This window comes from Balaenoptera borealis (genome assembly GCF_965194805.1).
Source record: "Balaenoptera borealis genome assembly, chromosome: 11".
Lineage (NCBI taxonomy): Eukaryota > Metazoa > Chordata > Mammalia > Artiodactyla > Balaenopteridae > Balaenoptera > Balaenoptera borealis.
Window position 1 is genome coordinate 54,544,578 of NC_138868.1, and position 23,729 is coordinate 54,568,306.

Below are 23,729 nucleotides of genomic sequence, written 5' to 3' on the forward strand. Positions count from 1 at the left end.
TTGATTTTTTGTATTGTTCTATATTCTCTATTTCATGGATATCTGCCCTAATCTTTATTATTTATTTCCTTCTTGCTTTGGGTTTAGTTCTTCATTTTCTATTTCCTTAAGGTGGAAGATTAGGTTAATTCATTTGAACTCTTTCTTTTTTTAAATGTAAATGTTTACAGCTGTACTTTTCCCTCTCAGCACTTTTTCACTGTATCCCATATGTTTTGATATGTTGTATTTTTATTTTTATTCTACTCAAAGTATTTAATAATTTACCTTATGATTTGTTCTTTGACCCACTGGTTGTTTAAGATTATGTTATTTACTTTGTAGTTTGTGAATTTTCCAAGTTTCCTTCTGTTACTGATTTTTAGTTTCATTCCATTGTGATCAGAAAAGATACTTTGTATGATTTCAGTTTTTAGAAATGTATTGAGATTTGTTTTGTGGCTGAACATATGGTCTATCCTGGAGAATGTTCCATGTGCACTTGAGAAGAATATGTATATGGTTGTTGTTGGGTGGAGCATTCTGTATACATCTGTTCGGTGTAGTTGATTTATAGTATTTTTCGTGTCTTCTGTTTCGTTGTTTATCTTTCTTATGGTTGTGCTACACATTGTTAAAAGTGGGATGTTGCCTTCAGCTATTTCCCATTTTAGTTTTTGCAGTTTTGGCTTCATATGTTTTGTTATATGTTGCTAGGTACATATACGTTTATAATCATTTGTATCTTCTTGACCTTTTAAAAATTATATAATATCCTTTTTTGTCTCTTCTAACATTTTTTTTTTTTGTCTTAATGTCTATTTGTCTGATATTAGTATACCCATTCCAGCTTTCTTTTGGTTACTGCTTACATGGAATATCTTTCCATCCTTCCATTTTCAACCTATTTGTGTTTTTGGTTCTAAAGTGCATCTCTTGTAGACAGTATATAGTGGGTTGTTAAAAAGAAAATCCATTCTTCCAATCTCTGCCTTTTAATTGTAGTGTTTAATTCATTTACACTTAATGTAATTACATATGGAAGGACTTCTGCCACTTTTCGATTTTTTTTCTTATATCTTTTTTGTTCCTCAATTCCTCCGTTACTACCTTCTTTTGTGTTAGTTATTTCTCACATTTTGATTCCTTTCTCATTTCTTTTACTGTATATCTTTTAGTTATTTTCTTAGCGGCTGCCCCAAGAATTACAATTAACATCTTAATTTATAACAGTCTAGTTCAAATTAATACCAACTTAGTTTTAATATTATACAAAACTTTTCTTCCATATAGCTTTGTTCCCCCATTTTTATGTTGTTGTCATCACAAGTTACATCTTTATAATTGTGTGCCCATCAAAATAGGCTTATAATGATTGCTTCATTTATTTGCTAATTGATTGATATTAAATGCTAAGCCCACCTTACATTCTTAGAATAAATTCAGTCAATAACGATGTGTTACTATTTTATCCTTATAACATATTGCTGGTCCAACTTGCTAATATTTTGCTAAGGATTTTTGTGTCTATATTCGTGAGGGATATTGGTCTATAATTGTGTTTGTGTGTGTGTGTGTGTGAGATAAGTTTTGGTATCAGTAATGCTGGTCTTATGAATTGGAAATTGTTCCCTTACCCTCTGTTTTATGAAGGAGTTTGCGTTAAATTGATGATATTTCTTAAATGTTTGATATAATTCAGTGAACCCATCTGGACCTAGACTTTTTTTGTGGAAAGATTTTCAATTACTTATTCACTTAAAAAATAGAGTTATTCAGATATTGTTGTTTTATTGTTAATCAGTTTTGTCATGTGTTTTTTCAAGGATTCATCTAAGTTGTTAAATTTGTTGGCACAAAGTTGTTTATAATACTCTCCTAATAACCTTTTAATGTCTGCAGCAATGTAACTTTTAGAAAATGCTTATACTAGCATTATAGCAAACATTTATACAGTGCTTATCACATACCATTGACTTTACAAATATCAGCTCTTTTAATTCCCACAACAATTTGTGAGGTAGATAATATTACCATCTCCATGTTATAGATGAAGGAACCAAAGTTAAACTAAAAGAAGTTAGATGCCTTGTTCCAGATTACAGAGCTGGTGTATTAAGGGCTTAAACTGTAATCCAGGTGGTCTGGGTCCAGAGTCCTTTTTTCTTAACTACTATTTACTTTGCCTTTCTGAAATGCCAGATAGCTGTTCTGTTCTTCCTATGGAATTGTGCTGTGTTCTCTCTAGAAACCATCCTTGCTGCCACCACCTTTACACCACTGAGTGGAAATGTTTCTGGTATTCCTAATTAAAACTTGGAATGCCTTTTCCCCCATGAAAACATTACATATGATGGCTAGGCATACTTGAAATATTATTGTTAATACTCTTCTTCAGCCACATAATATGTTAAAAAGACTTCTGGGGTTTCACTGGGAAGTTCACCAAAAGTTATAATGTGAAACATTGTTTCTGTGGGAAAATGTTAGAAGAAATTTATTTTAAGTTCACTTGCCTATAGGGTTAAACTTCAATTATATGAAAGTGTTTCTTAACTTTTTTCTAATTTCTTAATGATTCGAATTTACTGAGTTGTTATTGAATCATAATTTTAAAAATACAAACATCACGATTAATTTGGACACATATTTTGTTTTACTTTGATTAATTTGTTAATTAATGTCTTTTAGGGTTATTCAAATGCTCAGAAGAGTATTCTTCTTCAGGTGGATCAGAACTGTGTTCGCAATTCTTACGATGTCTTCTCTTTGCTGCGGTAAGAAACTTCTTAGAGTCCTCTTGCATTTTGTCAAGAATCTTCCTCATCCTGAGTTTGTGACATTTCGACGTGAGGAAATGTATGGAATCTTTGAAAGCTGTTATTCAGACTTAGCATTTTTTAGTGAGAGCTTCATAAATGTTGTAGCTACAGTGATTTATCTCTTTTACAAAGCCTTTGGAAGGCCATTTTTTTCCTCTGGACAGTGGGAGAGAGTGATTGGAAGCCAGTGATCTTAAAACAGGGACATGAGCTGTTTCCGGTCTTCTGCACAATAAAGAGCAACAACCAGAGGTACAAAATTTAGACTTATCAAAACTTTAACAACTATGGCATTACTAGAAAAACCCTTCAGTAGCCCCAGACATAGCTTAGAGTTTTGATCTGCTGTTCATCTTAAAAGAATCATATTTGGCAAGGCAAAGGAGCTCTGCGTGAATCTCATGTGCTCAGAGGCTTAACTGCCTCAGCTCTATATTTTCATAATGTCTGGGCTTAATTTTGAAAGATTTTTAAATTTGGTTTTAATTTTCAATGTGGTAGATCATCAAGGACGTTTCCCCAGGAGGCAGGCTACCAAAATAAATGCAATTTTTAAAAAAAGTTAAGAGTGACACTCAACCTGTGTTCACCCTACTCAGACAGATGGTTCATTGAAATTCGATTTTGACAGTATTTCCTAATGTTTACATAACACATCATAAATTCCAGACCATTAGACATTCTCTATATATCTACTAGAGGAAGAGTCCAGAAGGATGATTGGACTCTTATCCAACTGGATGATTGTTTATTTTTTAAACATTATGAAATGGGCTTTTCCTTTGCAAATCTTGAATCTTACTGTACATAATGGTAGAGAGTTTGCTGACATGGACTATGTAAAATGCTCTTAAGAGACAATGATTTCAACTAAAGTAACCACACACATTTGACGACTTTTGATTCTTACCTGAGAGGTACTTTCACTTTGACTTCTTAGGATATGTGCCAGAATGGACAGAATTTAGTAATTGGATGGTAGAGATAGATAGAAAGCAGGAGGTGTCTATTATATAACTCTTATTTTTGAGCCTATTCAGTTTGGGACTACATAGAGTTTTAAGTATTGAAAAGAGGAATGTACAGAAATAGTTTGAAATGCGAGGAAGAAACTAATATTTCTTGGCTTGTTTTGCTCAGTAAAATGAGAGCATAGATACTATAATTTTTAAAGATATTTTCCAAGTATGAGATTGTGTGATCTCATTAGAGAAATCAGTGGAATTAAAAGAAAAGGGAATACAGAGTCAGTGAGAAGAGGAGGAGTTAGGAAAGGTAGCATCATAGAATCTGAGAGATTAGAGATTTAAGGAGTATTGAAGGCTCTGTACTGTAGTGATACAGGAGAAATAGGAGCTGAAGAAAGACTGTAGGATCTTGGGAATCAACTTGATATAATGGAGAATGCTTTGATTGACCTGACTCTGACTTTAATTATCCTTGATTTATCCTAATTCATTTAACCTCTCTAATTGTTCCAAAATGTGGAAGCAGTGATGTTTCAAATTTGTCTAATTTATAAGCATTTTCACATCTGTTATCTTATTCTCCTAGAAGTTTTTTGTGTTCACAAATCAGGGATCAGCTTTTGTCTTCCATGTAGAAGCTGAGGCCAAGGAGCGTTAAATGATTTACTTATCTTAGGGGGCGCATAGCAAGTAGAGCCAGATTGGAGATTGGTATGAAGGTTTTCTGACAAGCAAATTTTGCAAACCCTTTTCACACTCTCACTTACCTTCCTAGACTGTTGGTTGTTAGGGGCACATAGCATAATGATGGAGAAAATTTCTGAAAATCCTGGAACCCTCCATAAATGCAAAATCATCAGGTTAGTTTGGTAGTGGCTTCATTATTGAACACTGGTTTTGCAATGAACTGTCTCTTGGGGGTTTCACTCCTAGCGTGCCTTCTAGATTCCTCAGGTGTGTCGGCCGTTTGAATTGCCTTATTAGGAGTGGCCTGCTCCTCACCGTCGTGTAAATCATTTATAGCTGGTAACACAGATATACTTTTTCTGAACCAGATCAAGTGTCTATTTTTCAAGTAAATTACCTGAACTCAGAGAGTTACTCTGGAGCTAGAAACTTTAAATTTTACTTGTCAAAGTTAATGAGTAAAATGGAACTTTCTCTGGTAATTCAGGCAGTTCAGAGTAACTGTCATGTATCTGCTCAAGCAAAGGTTTTTCTTTTCCCACAGTTCTTGCCATGATATATATAAAGTGATTGCCGAGAAACTTAATTTTGTGCCGATCAATTTTGTTTATAGTTTCCTGTCCTTAACTCAGGCAACATTGTTCCTGGATGCAGTAATTTTTAAAAATATACCTTTTCCTTTCCTGATGATTTCTTGTTCTTTTAATTTATTTTATTTTTTTCATAAATTTATTTATTGATTTATATATATACTTTTATTTTTGTCTGCATTGGGTCTTCGTTGCTGCGTGCAAGCTTTCTCTAGTTGCGGCAGGCGGGGGCTACTCTTTGTTGTGGTGCGTGGGCTTCTCATTGCGGTAGCTTATCTTGTTGAGGAGCATGGGCTCTAGGTGCGTGGGCTTCAGTAGTTTTGGCATGCAGGCTCAGTAGTTGTGGCTCGTGGGCTCTAGAGTGCAGGCTCAGTAGTTGTGGCACACGGGCTTAGTTGCTCTGTGGCATGTGGGATCTTTCTGGACTAGGGCTTGAACCCGTGTCCCCTGCATTGGCAGGCGGATTCTTAACCACTGTGCCACCAGGGAAGTCCTCTTGGTTTTTTTTTAATTGTTACTCCTCCCTCCCTCCCTCCCTCCCTCCCTCCCTCCCTTCCTCCCTCTCTCTCTCTCTCCTTCCCTCGTTGGGTCTTCAGTGCTGCGCGTGGGCTTTCTCTAGTTGCGGCGAGCGGGGGCTACTCTTCGTTGCAGTGCGCAGGCTTCTCATTGTGGTGGCTTCTCTTGTTGGGGAGCACGGGCTCTAGGCGCACGGGCTTCAGTAGTTGCGGCATGGGCTCAGTAGTTGTGGCTCGCGGGCTCTAGAGCGTGGGCTCAGTAGTTGTGGCACATGGGCTTAGTTGCTCCACGGCATGTGGGATCTTCCTGGACTAGGGCTCAAACCCGTGTCCCCTGCATTGGCAGGCAGATTCTTAACCACTGCACCACCAGGGAAGTGCTAAATTGTTACTTCTTGATCTGTAATTTTATGTGAAAACACACAGAGTCTGAATTCTTAAATATTACTTACTCCACAAAGTTCTCAGTGCTGTTTGGAGGCAGGATTAGAACCCAGGTCTCCTGTGAATAACTCTTCCTGTGTTTTCGTGCCACTAGTATGCATCTCTACCCTCAACCTTTTTATGTGTAAATGTCACACAAAAAATAGGAAATTTTGACTAAGTAAAGGCTGTTTTTGGAGCACCTAAGACCCTGGCATTATAGCCCCTTCAGATGGATGCATTGTACCATTTTGTAGGAAAACAATGACCTGAGGTTTTATTCTTTTGCCAATAGTTAGGAATTTAGACTAATTCCAATGTTGCCAAAGTAAGAGCAGCTCTTTCCAAGTTTACATTCGGTATGTGTGATGGTAACTGAATTTTTGCTTCTTAACCCTTGTAAATCTCTGGATTAAGCATTATTTTTCATGTAAGCAGACATTTACTTAGAAGACACTTCACTCATTGTCACATTTGATACTTTAGGATGTTCACCACAAGGTGTCAATGTTGCTGTTTAACTGGCATTTGAAATTTCATTTATTTTACAGTTTTGGAATGAGAAACGTAGGGTTATGAATCATAAGTGAGCCTTTAATTTAGAAGTTAACTTTTCTTCTCTTTATTGTTATTCTTTCTAGGTTAAGGAGTTTCTAGACTTTCTAAATAGGTTTCTCTTTTTGGGTCTGTTTTTTTTTGTTGTTGTTTTGTTTTTTTTAATTGTGTTCATGAGAGGGAGTCGTTGAAAGATTATAAAGAGAGGAGGAGTGACAGGCTCAGGTGTGTGATTTTGAATGCTATCCATGGTGACAGTGTGGAAGAGACCTGAGGGACGAGACTGGAAGCAAGGAGATTCCTGTAAATCCTACCTGTCCTCTGGAATTGAAAGATTATTTTTAGTGTTTAAAAATTTTTTTGTTTTGTTTTGTTTTTGTTTTTTCCTTTCATACTTTCTCAAAAAGGTAGCTCTGTGGTAGTGAAATAAATGAGACTAATTCTGTTTTCTTTGAATATAGTTTTTATTCTTTATTTTCCCTCTTTTTTGGCATGTCCTACTTTTGCCAGTTTAATAAGTGGAGATATGGTGGAGGAACCATGGGCTTTGGCCCTCCATCCAGGTTCCAGTCCTAAACTGCCGTATGCCCGTCACTGGATGCAAAACTATGGGCAAGTTACTTAACTTTGGTATGCCTCAAACTGCTCTTGTAAAATGGGGGTAATATTTGTCTCATAGGAATTATTATGAGAATTAATAAGGTAAAGTAATTGAAAGATTGTAGGACAGTTACTGACACATAGTAGACATTCAATAAATAATAGTTTTCATTTTCCCCTTTACGTCTTCCATCTTGGAATTAGCTTTTTTCTCTATGCCCATGTTCCTTTTTTATATTACCACTAGGTTTTCCAATTTTAAGCATAATTTCCCTTTCCGTCTTGCCATTCTAATGCCGATACCTTTGTGTTTTAGAATTACTTTTGTTAATCCTATAACAATCATGATAAAAGTTGTTTAACATGTGCATGTCTTGTCTTCCCTGATGGCATTGAAAACTACTTGAAGGAAGGGATTATTTCATATGGCTATATTTTCTCCTCTCTATATTACTGACAGTTCTCAGTTATGTTGGAGTTACTGTGGATTGTGTTGTGATCCTAGAGCCCTAGGTCCTGTGGGTCCTGCATTACTCTTTCTCCCTAGGACTGTCTTTCATAACCACCATGTCCACATATTAATAACTCTCAAATCTATGTCTCTAGTTCCTGCTTCTCTTTTGGAGTTCTGATCTGTAGTTTCCAATGACCATTAGACATTTATACTTTCATGTTCTGTGGGAACCTCAACCCTAACATGTCTGGAGCTCCATACATTGGCTTAATCCTCCTCTTCCTTTTCTTTTCCCTGGTTTCTCTAGTAGTATCATCATCTCAGGCAGCTAGTGAGCGTAGCCTTCTTTGTTCTCACCTCTGTTTTCCTGGACTGTTTCCTGACCTCCTAACTAGTCTTCCTACTTCCAGTTTTTCTTTCATGCAGTTAATAGGTATTATTTATTGAGCACTTCCTTTGTGCCAGGAACTATTCTAAGTGCTTTACATGAATTGATTCTTTTAATTCTTACAACAGCCCATGTGGTAAGAACTGTTTATTCATATTTATGGATGAGGAAATAGAGACACAAAGCAGTTGAGCAGCTTATCCAAGGTCGTATAGCTAGTTCATGTTAGCCTGTATTTAAACCCAGTTTAGCTCCTGAGCCCATGTTCTTAACCAGTATGTGTTATTATTATTTTTCACACTGCTTTAGTACAATTCATCTGCCACATTGCTGCCAGAGTGACCAAAAGATACATCAGTTTTGTCACTCATTGGGCTTAGAAATCTTTGAGCCATCACATACAGGATAAAGTCCATACTTCTTAATTTGCTATTCACTCTAAACACTAGCTCTAAACAATGTAGGGACTAGTGTTCTTATTTCAAGTCCTCCTGCCACTGCCCGTGCAGTTAGTAGCTAGCATTTACCAAGCACATAATGCTGTTGTAATTAGTTCTTCATTGTCTGATTCGCTCTCCGCTCAGCATCCCCAAACTGAGAGCTCCTTTAGGCAAGAATCCTCTTTTTACTGATCTTTGTATTAGTCCTATGATGCTGCATATCAAATACATTAAGCAGGTAATAAATGCTGTTTTGATTGATCAAATCAAACTATTCTTCAAGTTACAGAGAACTGGGTTTTATTTTTCTGATTTCTGGTTTGCACCTGGTAAAATGAGAGTTGTAAAAAATTTCTCGACCATTATGGAAAAAATGTTGAAAATATAATCAGATCTGTAAACTTTCAGCTGCCTCTTTTCTTTCTGCCACTGCCCTCCATATAATGTCTGGTGGGATTTCAGGATTTTGTGACTTATAATCTTATTCCTTATATAGATTTTTTTCTGGAAGGTCTTTATCTGGCTGTGTGGAGGCAGATTGTTGCCCTGTCCCCTCCCCACCCCAACTTTGACAGAAAATACTTTCTCCTATAAAATTCCAGTTATAAAAGGGAGATGCTCATATCAAATAAATTGTTCTTGCAGTAATGTTTAGAAAACAGAGAGGATGACATGTAAAAGGGCATAACTGTTTATAATCTTTAAATTTTGAACGTGATAACCAACTTTTGGTTTGCAGGGAGGGTTTTTCCCCCTCTCCCCTCCTAATGATCTCTCCCTAAGAGGTAACTGCAAGTATAGAGAATATAACTAAGAACCCAGCCGTAAGCAAAAGTTGTCACAAAATTTATGTACTAAGACTCATATATGTTTCTATTCTTGGTAGAGGCTAAGCTCCTACCCAGTGTCTGTGTGCTCATTTTTGATAAATTAGGGGAATTAAGAGGATTACTATTAAGGTAGACACACTGACAGCAAGGAGAAACAAAATCTGATAGTTTGCTCTGTTTGTGCTTTACTCTGTGATTCTGGAATATAACTGAGTGGTAAATCATATTAGCTACTGTCCTATCTTTATACTTACAGGGTTTGGATTTGTAAATAGTCCTCTGTCACTACTTCATGTAAAAGGAGGGCAGAGAGAAATAGACCAGCTGTAAAGAGAGACAGACTAGGTTAAAAAGCGTAGCTAGCATACCTCTTCTGTGTGTGAGCATTCAGTCCTTTACCCAAGTACATCTCCATATTGTAGTTCATAACTGAAGTTAATAATGAGAATTATTAAGTCCACTGTGTTAGTTTTCACTAATGCTCTCTCCATTTAACAGACGAGGACATTGAGGCTTAGAAGGGTGAAAAGACTTGTCTAGCACCATAAATAAGTGTTAAAGCAGGTTTGGATAAAGAATGCATGTGCATGTGCTTTCTTCCATTATGCCATGTTGATACCAAATCATCAGTGGAATATAAAGTTGTCATTGTTAAGGTCTGTGTAAGAAAGCAGGGACATGTGACAAGTTTTAGAAAGGTTTTTAATCAAAATTAAAAATGAAAAAGTTTAGTTATTTAATGTAAATTTTAGTTAAACAAAATTGATATTTATGTATAATAGCACATTTTATTTTTATTCATCTTTCTCTATACATACACATACACATATATGTACACATACACAGAAAGACACATATATACTTACAAAAATAGAATTTTAACAAAGTAGTGGAGTAATTTTAGGTGGAGTTTTTTTTCCCCTTTCTTTTTAATTTTTGGCTTGTCTTCTTCCTTAAACTCTTCTCCCTCACTACCAAAACCACCAGTTATAGACTGAATGTTTGTGGTCCCTCCCACCCCAAATTCATACATTGAAACCTAATCCCCAATGTGATGGCATTTGGAGGTGGGGCCTTTGGGAGATGATTAGATCATGAGGGCTGAGCCCTCATGAATGGGATTAGTGCCCTTATAAAAGAGGCCCCAGGGAGACCCTGTCCCTTTCTCCATGTGACGTTATAGTGAAAAGATGGATGTCTGTGAACCAGGAAGCAGGCTCTCACCAGATACCAACGATGCTGGTGCCTTGATCTTAGACTTCCCAGCCTCCAGAACTGTGAGAAATAAATTTCTGTTTATAAGCCACCCTGTCTATGATATTTTGTTATAGCAGCCTGAACTGAATAAGATACCATCCAAACACAGAACACATGTTCACATGACCCCAGTCACCCATGTACCCATGTGAGCAATCTGTTGTGTATATATTCATATTTTCTCCTATGATCTCTGTGTATATGTTATAGATATCACTGTATGCATATTTATGTACATATGTTAGGAGTTTTAATTGCTATTTTACAAAATTGGAGTGGATATTATATACATGACTCTACATCTTGTTTTTCTTGTTTAACATTCCATGTACAAATCTCTTCAGTTCACTGTTTTAATGATTTCATAATAGCCCATGGTGAGGGTGTACTATGTTTTTCAATCATTACCCTGTTGATAGACATTTAATATTTACTCTGGCTCTGGTTTTTTTATTTGTTTGTTTTGCCATTATGCACAATACTGCAGTAAATATCTGTATATGTATATATCCTTATATTTATGATGTTTTTGTTTCTGTGTATTAAATTTCCAGGAGTAGGATTTCTGAGTCAAAGGGCATGTATAGTTTTAATTTTAAGAAATAACATATTGTTTTCCCAAAGAGTGCAAATAATATGTGACATTACTCTTTACCCTGAATCCCTGCTGGCAGTGGGTATCATCATCTTTTTTTGGGATTTTTATTAATTTGATGAGTATAACACCTCAGTGTTACTTTAATTTTTATTAGCTTCAGTACTAGTGCTTAGTCTGAGCTACAAGTGAAAGTGAACATCTTTTCTTGAGTTTGTTAGCCATTCAGTGTATCCTTCTGTGAATTTGCCTATTCATATACTTTACCTATCTTTTTAATTGAGTTGCTTGCATTTTTTTCATAAAATTTTAAGAGTCCTTGGTATTTTTTCCAAATATGTCAGTTATGTATTGACTTAGTATACCTTATACAAAAAGTTTTTATTTGCCATATCATATAATTCTGGTTTTTCTTTGATATCTTCTGGACACTCTGTCTTGGTTTAAGAAGTCTCTCTTATACCTTAGTTCCACCTATATTTTCTAAGTTTTCTTTTGAGATTTATATTATTTTACTTTTAAAATTAAATCTCTAATACAATTAGGAATTATTCTTAAATATATTGTTTAGATATTCCATATATTGTGAGATATAAATTAATTTTCTTCATAGATGAATATCCAGTTGTGCCAGTAACTTCCTTTTCTCACTGAATTTAAATACCACCTTTGTCTTATATTAAAAGCTCATATATGCTGGTATCCATTTCTGGATTCTCTTTTCGTTCTGATCATTTTGTGTAGTCCTTCGACAATTTCAGATTAATTTAATTACAGTGTTTTTTTGGTATGTTCTGATACCAAGTGGGGTAAGTCCCCTTCTTGCTACTATTCTTTTTCATACTATTTTTGGCTAGTCTCAGAACTTTATTCTTCCATGTGAACTTTAAGGTTATTTTATCCTATTCTTTAAAAAAAAAAGTTTATTGGAATTCTAACGGGAATTTTTATATTCACTGACTTTTTAATATTTGGAGAGAGTTGTCATTTTTATATTAGTATTCCAATCCAAGACATGGTATGTCTTATATTTGTTCAAATTTTATTTCATTCCTTTGGTAAGATTTTATAGTTCTCTTCATATGGTCATGTGCTTTTCCATTAAATTTGTTCTTATAGTTTTTACACTATTTTTTTATAAAATATGTTTTCCATTTCCATTCCTGTGTGCTTATTACTGTTATAGGGAAAAGCTGTAATTTTAAGAAAGTTATATTCAGTGACTATATCAAATTATTTTTTCTTGTTTTTTAAGGAGAGGTCTCTGATTTTCTTGGCATACACTCATTATTATCAATTAAAAGATAGGTTTATCCGTTCTTTTCCAATGTTTATACTGTTTTCTAGTCTCTAGTACATTTACTAAACCTTCTAGAACTTTAAAAATAATGTTGAAAAGTAATGGGCATAGTGAACATTTTAGTCCAGTTATTATTTTAATTAAATATTTTGCTGTTCAGGATATTTTCTGTTAATTTTGGAAAATATTTTAGATAGTTCTTCCTATTAACTTTTTTTAGCAATAGATGCTGAATTTTTTGAAATGCCTTTCCGCATTTATTAACATTATATGTTTTTTTCCTTTAATTTATAGTTGCAATAAGGTATGTAGATTTTTTGATACTGCATTACTAATTAGTTATAGATTATTCTTTTGATCATTACTACAAGTGAGATTGGTGTATAGTATTTGTTGTTTTTGGGGAGAGGAGAGGAAGGCAGAGTAGATAAACATCTTTCCTAAGATCTTAAAATTGAATTGGGAAACTTTTCATCTTTTTCTGTGACCCTACTCTGTAAAATGATAATAATAGCATATACCTCATTGGGTTGTTGGGAGGATTAAGTGAATTAATATGAAGTGCTTAGTACAGTGCCGGAATATAGTTAATGATATATTTGTTAGCTATTAGCATCATAATCAACTGAAACATATTAAATAATTTTGGGAATTTTTAATTCTTTAAAGGTTTGTTAGAGAATTTAGCTATTAAATCATCTAGTTCATGTGACTTTTATGATAAATCTGACTCTCATACCTTTAGTGCTATTTGCTCTATTTTATCCTACTTCTCCGTGGTTTATTCTTGATACTTTATTTTTTGCTTGGAAACCATTTACTTCCTCTGGATTTTTAAATTTATTGCTGAAACAGTGCATGTAGTTTTATTTTATAATTCTTTTAATCATTTCAATAATTTACAGCAAATTTTCTAATTAAGCCCAGAAACCACTCTAGTATTTCAGTTAGAAATTTTGTCATATTATGAGCTCTTCCTGGACAGGATGCCTTCTAATGCTGCAGTTGTAATGCTTTTTTGAGTGTGAACTAAAACAAAATATTTGATATGCTTTTTGCCTTTAAAATATTTCTCAGAATGAGAATGGAGAATATAAACTACATAAGTGTAGGGAATTTAGAGCTCTAGTTTATAGTTTTGTCCCCAGCATATATAGCACCAACCTAACTCAGAGTAGATACTCAGTAAATATTTGTTAATTGAATGAATGGTAAATTAATAAGTGAATGGATGAAATACAATCCAGTTGGATAATCACTGAATAATAGGTAGGTTTTTGGAGGAATTTTTTAAATGGTAGTTTTTAATCACCTTTTCTAAGATAATTAATACTAACTTTGGATATGTTCTCCCGCAATTATGGTATATATTTACTCTAAAATATCTGAGTACTTCATTTTAGACAAAGCGCTTGCTAATGAAAGTCACGTAAAGGCGTTGTATGGTAAATTAACTCTAGTTTATTAAATGAGTTAACCAGTAGTTGTGAGTTACTGATAAGTCTCATGGTCTTTAACTAGGACCTTTTGTAGGCTTTTCATGCTGCTAAGTCCATTTTCTCTAGTGGACTGAATGTTCAACAGGGGTAGCAACATAGTGGGTAAAATAAATGAGCCCTCCCCAAAATAACGTTCAGAACTTCTGGCTTGGAGCAATAGTCAGTTTTCAAATGATGTTGGAATGGTGAGAGAGGTGTATAAAATCAGTAGAAAGAGGTAAAGAGCATCCTTTGAGGGCAGTTAAATATATGAGTAGTCTTCTGCCCCAAGAGATGTTCTCTGTCCCTGCCCCTGTCCTTCAGTTCTGGCTTGATTTCACAGGGTTACTTTACTAAGACTGCTTTGTTTAAGATGTCACTGCAAATTAAAGCTTTACCATTACACCCCTCATAGCTGCCTTGTAACTTCTACATTCCCACTGGTGCCAGGCATGTTCCAAGGCAGCTTTCCAAGGTTTAGTGATTTCACCCTGATGTGTCTGCCAATAAAAACAAACAGTTACCATTAAACACCTACCCCACCCATAATTTGATTTTTACATGCTGTTTTATTAAGAGAACTTAGAGATTTTAGGAGAATTAATACATTATGCTCATCAGGATATCACCTGGCCCTTGAAGTAACTTTTATTCTAAAAGGTGGGATGCTTTACCTTTGAAGAGAATCTGAGACGCGGCATGTTTATCTGTTGAGGAGAGTGGATATTGTAATAACCTCGTTCTTACAATTGATTCTTTATGACTGGGAGTACTCTATTAACATGAGGAGCAAGATTCTAACTTTAGGGACTTATATTCTAGTAGGACAGATTAACAGATACAGCAAACAAGGGGTCTTATATTCATTGAGAAGTTAATAATAATTTCTAAATATTTTGTTGGTATTGTAGGAGTAAGTCAGAATCCCATTCGTTTCTATGCCTACACAGGTGGTAGGGAAAGTAAAAAGTATTTGAATCTCAAATATGAAAGGCACTTAAATGCTAAAAACTTAGCATACATATTTTTTACAATATTCACAATACTATGCTGCTATTATAGTTCTGTTTTGCTGGTAAGCAAACTACAGCTTAGAAAAGATGAGCTAGTGTGTTATTCAGAGTTCAGATCTATTTGATGGCAAGGACCTTTCCAATATATTTCTTCATCTCATGTGGAAGAATTCCTTGTGGTCTTCCTTGAGGCTGCCTAACAGCTCCTATGCCCCTTCTGATAAAATTTCTTTGGTGGTACACCTGAGTGTAAATGAGCCAGGCATTTTTCAGAGAGTCTTGTGGCCCTAGCACTATGGAGACTCTCATAATAGGCTCTCCTAGAGCCTCCAAAGTACTGTGCCTCTGTGCCTCCCCATGCTGGAAGTGTTAACTAAAGCCTGTAGGTTTGCCGTTGAGGAGCGTCTCTATAACTCTATGACCACGTGGTTTCTTTTACTTCTTTTCCTTCAATATGGTGTGAGGTGAGTAGACACAGCGACTTTTCCTTAGTTGGCATTTCTGTTTTCAAGCTCCCAACCATTAAATTCTGACTCTGTAAGAAGCAGAGAGAGATCTACCGCCATAGAGGTAAAATGACTTATGTAGTAACATTGATTTTTTGTTTTTGTTTTTGTTTTCTTTTTAAATCTCAGAGATTCTTTGATTCTAGTGACAGAGTCAGATATGAACCTTGGAGTAGAACTGGCTTTAAACAGTTTGTGGGGAGAACATCTGGAGATTTAAATTTATGAAAAATTTAGTATAAGCCAAGAAATTGACTCAACAGCTCTCAAAAAGGAGTTAAGATTATCTTATGTTGCATTAATTAAAATATAGTGCCCAGATCAAGGGAAGTAATAGTCTTCCTCGACTTTGTGTTCATTAGATCATATTTGGCATATTCTGTTTAATTTGAGTCCTAGTTTACTTCCATGAGAAAGAGCTAAGGGAGAATGCCAGGGTGATGAGGGGTTTGTAAACAGTCATATGAAAACTAGTTGAGAATAGAGGATATTTAGCTTGGAGAAGAGAGGACTTTGGGAATATGGTTGCTGTATTTAAACTAAACAGTTATTTAGTTAATTTGGCAAACAGTTGTTGGGTAGTAATAGTAAAATAGACACATTTACTGAATATATACCATCTGTCAGGTAAGTAGTTTATATGCTTTATCTCATTTAATCCTCAAAGCAAACCTATGAGACTGATGCTCTTGTCTGTTATCCCTATTTTGCTAATGAGGACACAGATCCAGAAAGGGGAATTGACTTGCCTAAGGTTGCATTGTGACAGAGCCAGCCAGCCAAAGTTTTTACTCCATTTTTTTTTCTTTCTCCCATGCTGCCACCCACATTCTAAAGAATTTGGGCTCTTTCTGAAGGGATGTAATTTGGAAGAAAAAAAGTATGTAGCTATATTTGTTCCTGTGGGTAGACTAATGATAGTGCTGTGGGGATGGGGATAGAGTGTACTGGGGATGGTAGGATGAGTTATTTTATTTATTTTTATTTTTTTAAATAAATAAATTTATTTTATTTATTTTTGGCTGCGTCAGGTCTTCGTTGTGGCGCGCAGGCTTCTCATTGCAGTGACTTCTCTTGTTGTGGAGCACAGGCTCTAGGCACACGGACTTCAGTAGTTGTGGTGTGCACGCTCAGTAGTTGTGGCTCACGGGCTCAGTAGTTGTGGCTCGTGGGCTCTAGAGCGCAGGCTCAGTAGTTGTGGTGCACGGGCTTAGTTGCTCTGCAGCATGTGGGATCTTCCCGGGCCAGGGATCGAACCCGTGTCCCCTGCATTGGCAGGCAGATTCTTAACCACTGCGCAACAGGGAAGTCCCGGGGTGAGTTATTTTAAATAGAGTAGTCAGGGGAGACCTCACTGAGAAGAAAATATTTGAACAAAGACTTGAAAAAGATAAGGCAGCAAGCTGTGTGGGTATCTTTAGGAAGAACATCCCAAAGAGCAGTAATAACCAATATAAAAGCGCTGAGGAGGGAGTGAGCTTGGTTTGTTGAAAGAACAGGTAAGAGGTCAGTCTAGTTTGAGCAGGGTGAGCAAAGTTGGTGGAGACCAGATTGTGTAGAGTTTTAGAGTTTTTCTATGTATGATGGGAACATGGAGGGGTTTGAGCCAAGGGAGTGATGTGATCTGACTTTTATTTAAAGAAAATGACTGTGACATGGAGAATAGACTGAGGGGAGGGAGAGTAGCAAGAGAGAGAGATTAGTTAAGAGGCTATTGTAGTATCTAGGCAAGAGACGAGAGTGACTTAGGTTGGTCTGATAGCAGTTGAGGTAAATGAAGAGAAGTGGTCCGATTTCTGACATATTTTGAAGTTGGAGCTAACCAGCCTTGGTAATGGATTAGATGTGGGCATGCAAGAGAAACTGGACTTAAAAATAATTTATAGATATTTAATCTGTGCAACTAGGTGAATTGTGGTGGCATTTATGAAAATAAATGGTATGAGATTTGTAGGGGGAAGGAGGATCAGATAATGGGGAATCAAGAATGTATTTGGGACGTTAGGTTTGAGATATGTATTAGTTATGAAGGTGGAGGTACTGAGAAGGCAGTTGGATATGCACTTTTGATCTCGGGGCTGATTGTTGCCGGAGATGTGAACTTAGGAATTGTATCAGTCAAGGTTCAGGGTAGAAAACATAAATCACTCTAGAGATTTTCATCAGGACGAGATTTCACACAGAGAATTGGGTATTTATAGAATCACTAGACAGCTGAAGGAGAAGAAGTCAGGAGGCTGCTAGGCTTCAGGGACACACTACTTACTGCTAGGCTTCGTGGTCAACCCAGTGATCCAGTGCTCACAGAACTGCTGCTAGTGAAGTAACCATCCCACACCCACCAGACACCTAAATGAGGAAACTGGCTGCTGCAGAAACTCATACCGGAGAGAAGTCTGTCACTGCTGCTGGAAGAATGGCCTCTCCACCTTCTACCTTCCAGAGTTTGTTCAGGGTTCTCCAACATGTAGGAAGGGGAGGATATGGCAGAGGACTAGGGACAGCTAATAAGTTCTGGGGGAAATCTAGGACAATGTGGTGTCCCAGAGCCAAAGTAAATTAAGTATTTTCAAGGAATTGATCAACTGAATCAAATGCTGTGATTGGTTGAGAAAGAAGAGGGCTGATAATTGAATGCTGAATCCAGCAACTTGGGGCTCACTGGTGTCATTTATAAGAGCAGTTTTGGTGATGTTGTAGGAGTGGGTTAAGGAGAGAATGGGAGTGAGGAAATGAAGGCAAGAAGTGTAAACTATTCCTGCGATGTTTTTCCGTACATTGGAGCAGGGAAGTGGTACTAAAGCTGGAGGGTAATGAAGGGTCAAGAGAAGAGTTTTTCTGTTTTGAGATGGGGGGAGGTATTTAGCATATTCATGTACTTAAGGGAAATTTGTGGATGCCCGAGAAAGAGAGGGGATAATAGCAGGCACAAAAACCTTTGATAAGTGAAAGACAGCGAGATCCAGTGTACAAGTGGATGGTTAGGCCTTACAAAGAAGGGCTGTCTGTACGTACGTGGGGAAGGCAGAATATACGGGTACAGATACAGAATCACATGGTAAATTTGGTGATGGGAGAACGAGTAAGTTGTCCTCTGATTGCTTCTGTTTTTCAGTAGGGTCATCAGCCAGGTGTCAGGAGGTGGAAGGTTTGTATACAGTTTGAAGAGAAAAGAGAAGATTTAAAATAGTCATCCTGGAGAATGAGAGAGTGAATTATCTAGGCCTGATAGTTCTCACACTTTAGCCTGCATCACAATGAGCTGGAGGGCTTGGTGCAACACTGATTGTTGTGCCTCCCCCGCAAAGTTCCTGATGCATTAGGTCTGGGGTGAGGTCTGGGAATTTGCATTTCTAACTCTCCCAGGTGAACCTGATGCTTCTGGCCCAGTTTCCGTGCTTTGGTTATACATTTAAGGGAGACCATTCAGTATGCTGAGTGTTTTTCGCCAGCTGTATTCAGCCACTTGGGTGCAAAGGTGGAAAAGACAATGAGTTGAATTTAACCAGAATTAGGGTTTTGCCAGGTGAACTCATGGGGAAGAAGAGAGGTCCATAGGAGTGATTTATAATGATGGACCATAGACTCTAATTTGGATAAGGAGAGAAGTGAGGACGCGAGGGAAGTGATGATCAGTGAAAAAGAGGTGGGAGGATCAATGGATTGGAAGTTCTGATGGTGAGAACAAATTGTTGGAGTGAGGTACGGAGAGCAGTGGTCAGAGGTTGGGATGCTTGAAGTTGAGGTTTTAAAGCTGTAGTTATTAACTATGATGTAAAGTAAGAGGATAACTGAACTGGCTGAACTGGGTGGAGGTCAAGAATCTGAGAGGTTGGAGTATTGCATGGACGTAAAAGTCCATCAAGAACAATGGCAGGAATAGTAGTGGAAAGAGAGGATGGTGAGTCAGGTGCTAAAATCTTCCATTACTAAGCAGCGATGGGAGGACTGTAGATAACAGCAGCAAGAAGGGAAAGTGGCAAAATCATATGTATGTTAAAAGGACTGTGGGTTTTGGGGAATGGAGGAGAGCAGTGGTCTGGAAAGCAGCAGTGAGTGGCAAGGGAGACATCTACTCCATCTCCAAGCTCGGTGTTATGCAGGGTGTGGGAAAAAACAGTTAAGCTTATTTAGTTCTGACAACAGCCCCCGTTATCCCCACTTTTACAGTTGAGGAAACTGAGCCTTAAAATAACTGGCCTTAACAGTCATAGCTTGTGAATACTGGAGGTGGCATCACGTGAGTCCAGTGGAAGCTAAAGGAAGGCAAATGTTGACTCAATGTAAGAAAGTACTAGAGGTGTGCACCAGTGACAGTGTTCCTTTGGAGGAGAGGGTGAGCTCCCTGTCACTGGAATGGATGTCTATCTGCTGCTGCGACCACCGCAAACTAATTTAATCACAGACTGACATAAGAAGAAAACCAGTATATAGTAAAGGAGGAAGGGAATTGATATTTATTAGCTATTGGAGGAGAAGGCAGCGAGGGAGATAGCTGAATTCACTTACCTCTGAGATAAGAATTAATGATTATAGTTGCACAATATAGTGAATGCACTAAATGCCACTGAATTGTACACTTTAAAGTGGTTAATTGTATGTTATGTGTATTTCACCACAATTTTAAAATGTCTGTGATTAAACTGGTTATTTCCATTTCATTCTGTTGGCAAGTCATCTTTCTACAAATTTCACATGTAAGGCACTTTGGGTACAAAAAGTAGAAAAGTGGTTACTGCTGTCATGGAACTTAGAGTTTGGGTAAGTGTGTACATGTCTATGTGTATGAAGAGAACTGATCAGGTGAGGTGATAAATCTTAAGTGCCCAAAAATGGTGTGAATAATTGCTGTTGAGCTTCCAAGGAGGAGGAGGAGCTTACATGTTCTTACCTCAGTGTACTTGGCACAAAACACCTTTCCAGATGTCCTACTTTTTCTCAGTGTTAGAATTTGGGACAGCCCACTTTGCTCAGTTTTCAGCTTGAACTGTGACATCAGTTCAAACATTTGTGGAAGACGATTAAATTGATATTTGAAAAGAGCATCTTGTCAACTATATCCCTAGGGAACAGACACAGTGACAAAATACCAGGATTGTTGATCTTGCAGGGGATGGTTGTATTTTTTGTTAGGCTTGATTACAATCTGGCAGAATTGTTTTTGAAAATATATTCTTTGTTTAAATAAAAAGGACTATTTGTTCAGGTTTTGTTGGCTAATTTCTAATAGTATTTTAGGTATTGATTTTTCACAATGGTGTTATAAACATCCTGAGTCTGATGTTATGAAAAATCAGCTGTTCTTTATTTTGTTTTCATTTTTGAACATGTCTGTTTTTATTTTACAAAATGCTTTACAGAAACATTGAAGGATAGTACAGAGAGTTCCTGAACACCCTACCCCTCGTTTCCCCTATTCTTAATATTTTCCGTGAGTGTGGTTGAATAGGAAAAACTCAGTCCTCCTCCTATGTTTCTTTTTTACCCTCACACTACTACTACACTCACAATATTTCTGATGCCAGATGTGTGGATTTTTCTTCACACCAAGCAATTCTGCCAGCTGGGTGTCCTGCAGTTTAACTTAATCCTGACACTGTTTACCTGGAGACAGTGTCCGATCACACAGGTTAAGGGCTCAGTCCCACAAGACTGCCCCCAACCTCAGACACCAATCGCAAGTCCAGGTTGTCACCTGTGCTTCTGACCAACTGGCTGTAAATCAGAGGAGAGGTTCCTACAGCCCTCTCCTCGAGTTTGATCAGTTTGCTAGAAAGGCTCACTGAACTCAGAAAGACAAGTTTACTGACTGTTTACTAGTTTATTATAAAAGGATATGGTGAAGGATACAGGTGAACATCCAGATGGAATGGATGCTTAGGGCGAGCTGTGTGGGAGGAGGTGCGGGGCTTCCATGCCCTTCCTGCTGCTCCTAGTGCTCCAGGCACCTCCGTGTGTTCAGCAACCCAGAAGCCCTCTGAACCCCACGTTACTGGGATTTTTACGGAGGCTTCATCACGTAGGCATGGTCTATTATTGGTTCTGTTTCCCGCCCCTGCCCCCTCTCTGGAGAATGGGAGATAGGGCTAAAGATTCCAAGCTTCTAATCGTGACTTGGTCTTTTTGGTGACCAGCCCCTGTCCAGGAACCCACCAAGAGTCACCTCATTAGAACGAAAGACACTGCTATCACCCAGGAGATTCCAAGGGATTTAGCAACTGTGTGCTAGGAACTTGGGTCAAGGACCAAATATTAGAACAAGAGATGCTCCTAGTGTGGCTGTCATTTAGGAAATTACAAGCGTTTGGGGAGCTCTGTGCCAGGAACCAGGGGCAATGTCCAGTATACATGTTTTCTGTTGTCTCACAATGGTATATTTGTTATAATTTGTGAACCAATATTGGTACATTATTAACTGAAGTCCATACTTCATTCAGATGCCCTCTTCCAGGATCCCATTCTGGATGCCATACTGTATTTAGTCATTATGTCTCCTGAGTTTCCTCTTGGCTGTCAGTTTCTCAGATGTTTCTCGTTGTTGATGCTCTTGACAGTTTTGAGGATGACTGGTCAGGTATTTTGTAGAATGTCCCTCAATTGAGATGTCTGATACTTTTCATGTTATTAGATTGGGTTTATGGGTTTTCTAACATTTATGATGATCAAACAATTATTACATGATTATAAGAATGTATAAAAATACTAACAACAAAGAATTTTACTATATATTATCCATATAAATTATGGAACATGCTGTGCAATAAACTTTGCAGTTGAGAATTTTAGGATGAATTAGGTGCAGGGTTTACTAATCCAGTAATCTAAAAAAGGAATGCCGGTTAGTCATTTGAAATAAAATGTCGCTAGCAACAAATCTTTACTGAGATCCTGCTATTAGTAGAGCCTTGTGTTACTCTGTCAGTCACTCCTCCTCCCTTTCAGTTCCAGCAGGAGCTCTGCACAAAATAAACAATAGCAGAATGAAGATCAGAGTGCTGCTTCATGAGTACATACCCAAAGGAAGAGTACTATCAGCGCAGCTCGCTGGAAAAAGGCTGGGTTAGAGCAGGTGGTATAGGCCTAAGGGAGCCTCCTACCTTACCCTCATGTAAATCTTGGCCTTAGATTGCATCTTCATTTTGGGGTGTGTGTTGGTGGAGGAGAGGAAGGAAGCGCTGTGCTATCTTCTGTTATAAAACTGTACGTGGTGACATAATTGCCTGTTTAATTACTCTGTTTCCCCTGATAGATTGTAACTTTAGTGAGGACAGGGAGTCTGGTTTATCTTGCTCCCTATTATAGCCTCTGGTGCTTAGCCTATTCCCTAGCACATGGTAGGTGTTAAAGGGGAAGGGGAGGGTGGGACGAATTGGGAGATTGGGATTGAAATATATACACTACCATGTGTAAAATGGGTAGCTGGTGGGGACCTGCTGTATAGCACAGGGAGCTCAGCTCAGTGCTCTGTGGTGACCTAGAGGGGTAGGATAGGGAGGGTGGGAGGGAGACAGATGCAAGAGGGAGGGGATATGGGGATATACGTATGCATATAGCTGATTCACTTCGTTGTACAGCAGAAACTAACACAACATTGTAAAGCAATTATACTCTGATTAAAAAAAAAAGAGTAAATGGGAGTTCGTCAGGCAGTACAAGGAACAGAAGACCACACTGGGTAACAACATGTAGAAAGGTAGGGAATGCTTGCCTGACACATAAAATAAATTCTTCCAGATGTAGATCACATTCCTCTACTCTAGGAAGCCTTCTTGGTTCATTTCCTGTACCCTTATTGCACATAACAAGCATTCTGTGCCCTGGTTACTTAGCTTTATTAACCTTGCATTATTTTCTTTTTTAAAAGATGCCTTATCTCCTCAATGCTAGCCACTTTTTTGGGGGGGGGGGCGGGCGCAGAGTGCCTGTTATGTGCAGATATTGTGCTAGGTGTCGTTCATATTTTGTTATCCTATTTAATCCTTTCAACAGCTCAACACAATAGGCAAATGAGGAAATTGAGGCCTCTGAAGGTTTAATAACTTGCCTGAGGTTGTACATGGTTTTCTTGGCACCCTCCAGAAGGTTGAGGCCTCTTCTGCCCTTTCATGCTGTTTCTAACAAGATACATTGCTTCAGCAGAATTTATACTCTTAATGAAGGTCTTTCATACTTTTTAGACCTCACCACAATTCCATTCTGGTTGTTTTTTTTTTTTATTACTATTTGATCAAAGGACCATGTACTCCTAACACTTCTTGAAACTTTGGAGCTCAACCGCAAAACTGATGAAATCGAACTTCAAATGTTACATTTTCAAGGCTAAAAATGA

General features: G+C 37.4%; 1 protein-coding gene across 6 annotated transcripts in view; it reads left to right on the forward strand.

Moving 5' to 3' along the window:
- The window catches only part of UVRAG (UV radiation resistance associated), a 316,243-nt gene that overhangs the window by 81,796 nt on the left and 210,718 nt on the right, over nucleotides 1-23,729 (forward strand). For all 6 annotated transcript variants that reach the window (XM_082342238.1, XM_082342240.1, XM_082342239.1 and 3 more), the window contains one exon: nucleotides 2,671-2,756. In XM_082342238.1, coding sequence (XP_082198364.1) covers nucleotides 2,671-2,756 — 86 coding nt within the window. The remainder of the gene's footprint in view (nucleotides 1-2,670; nucleotides 2,757-23,729) is intronic.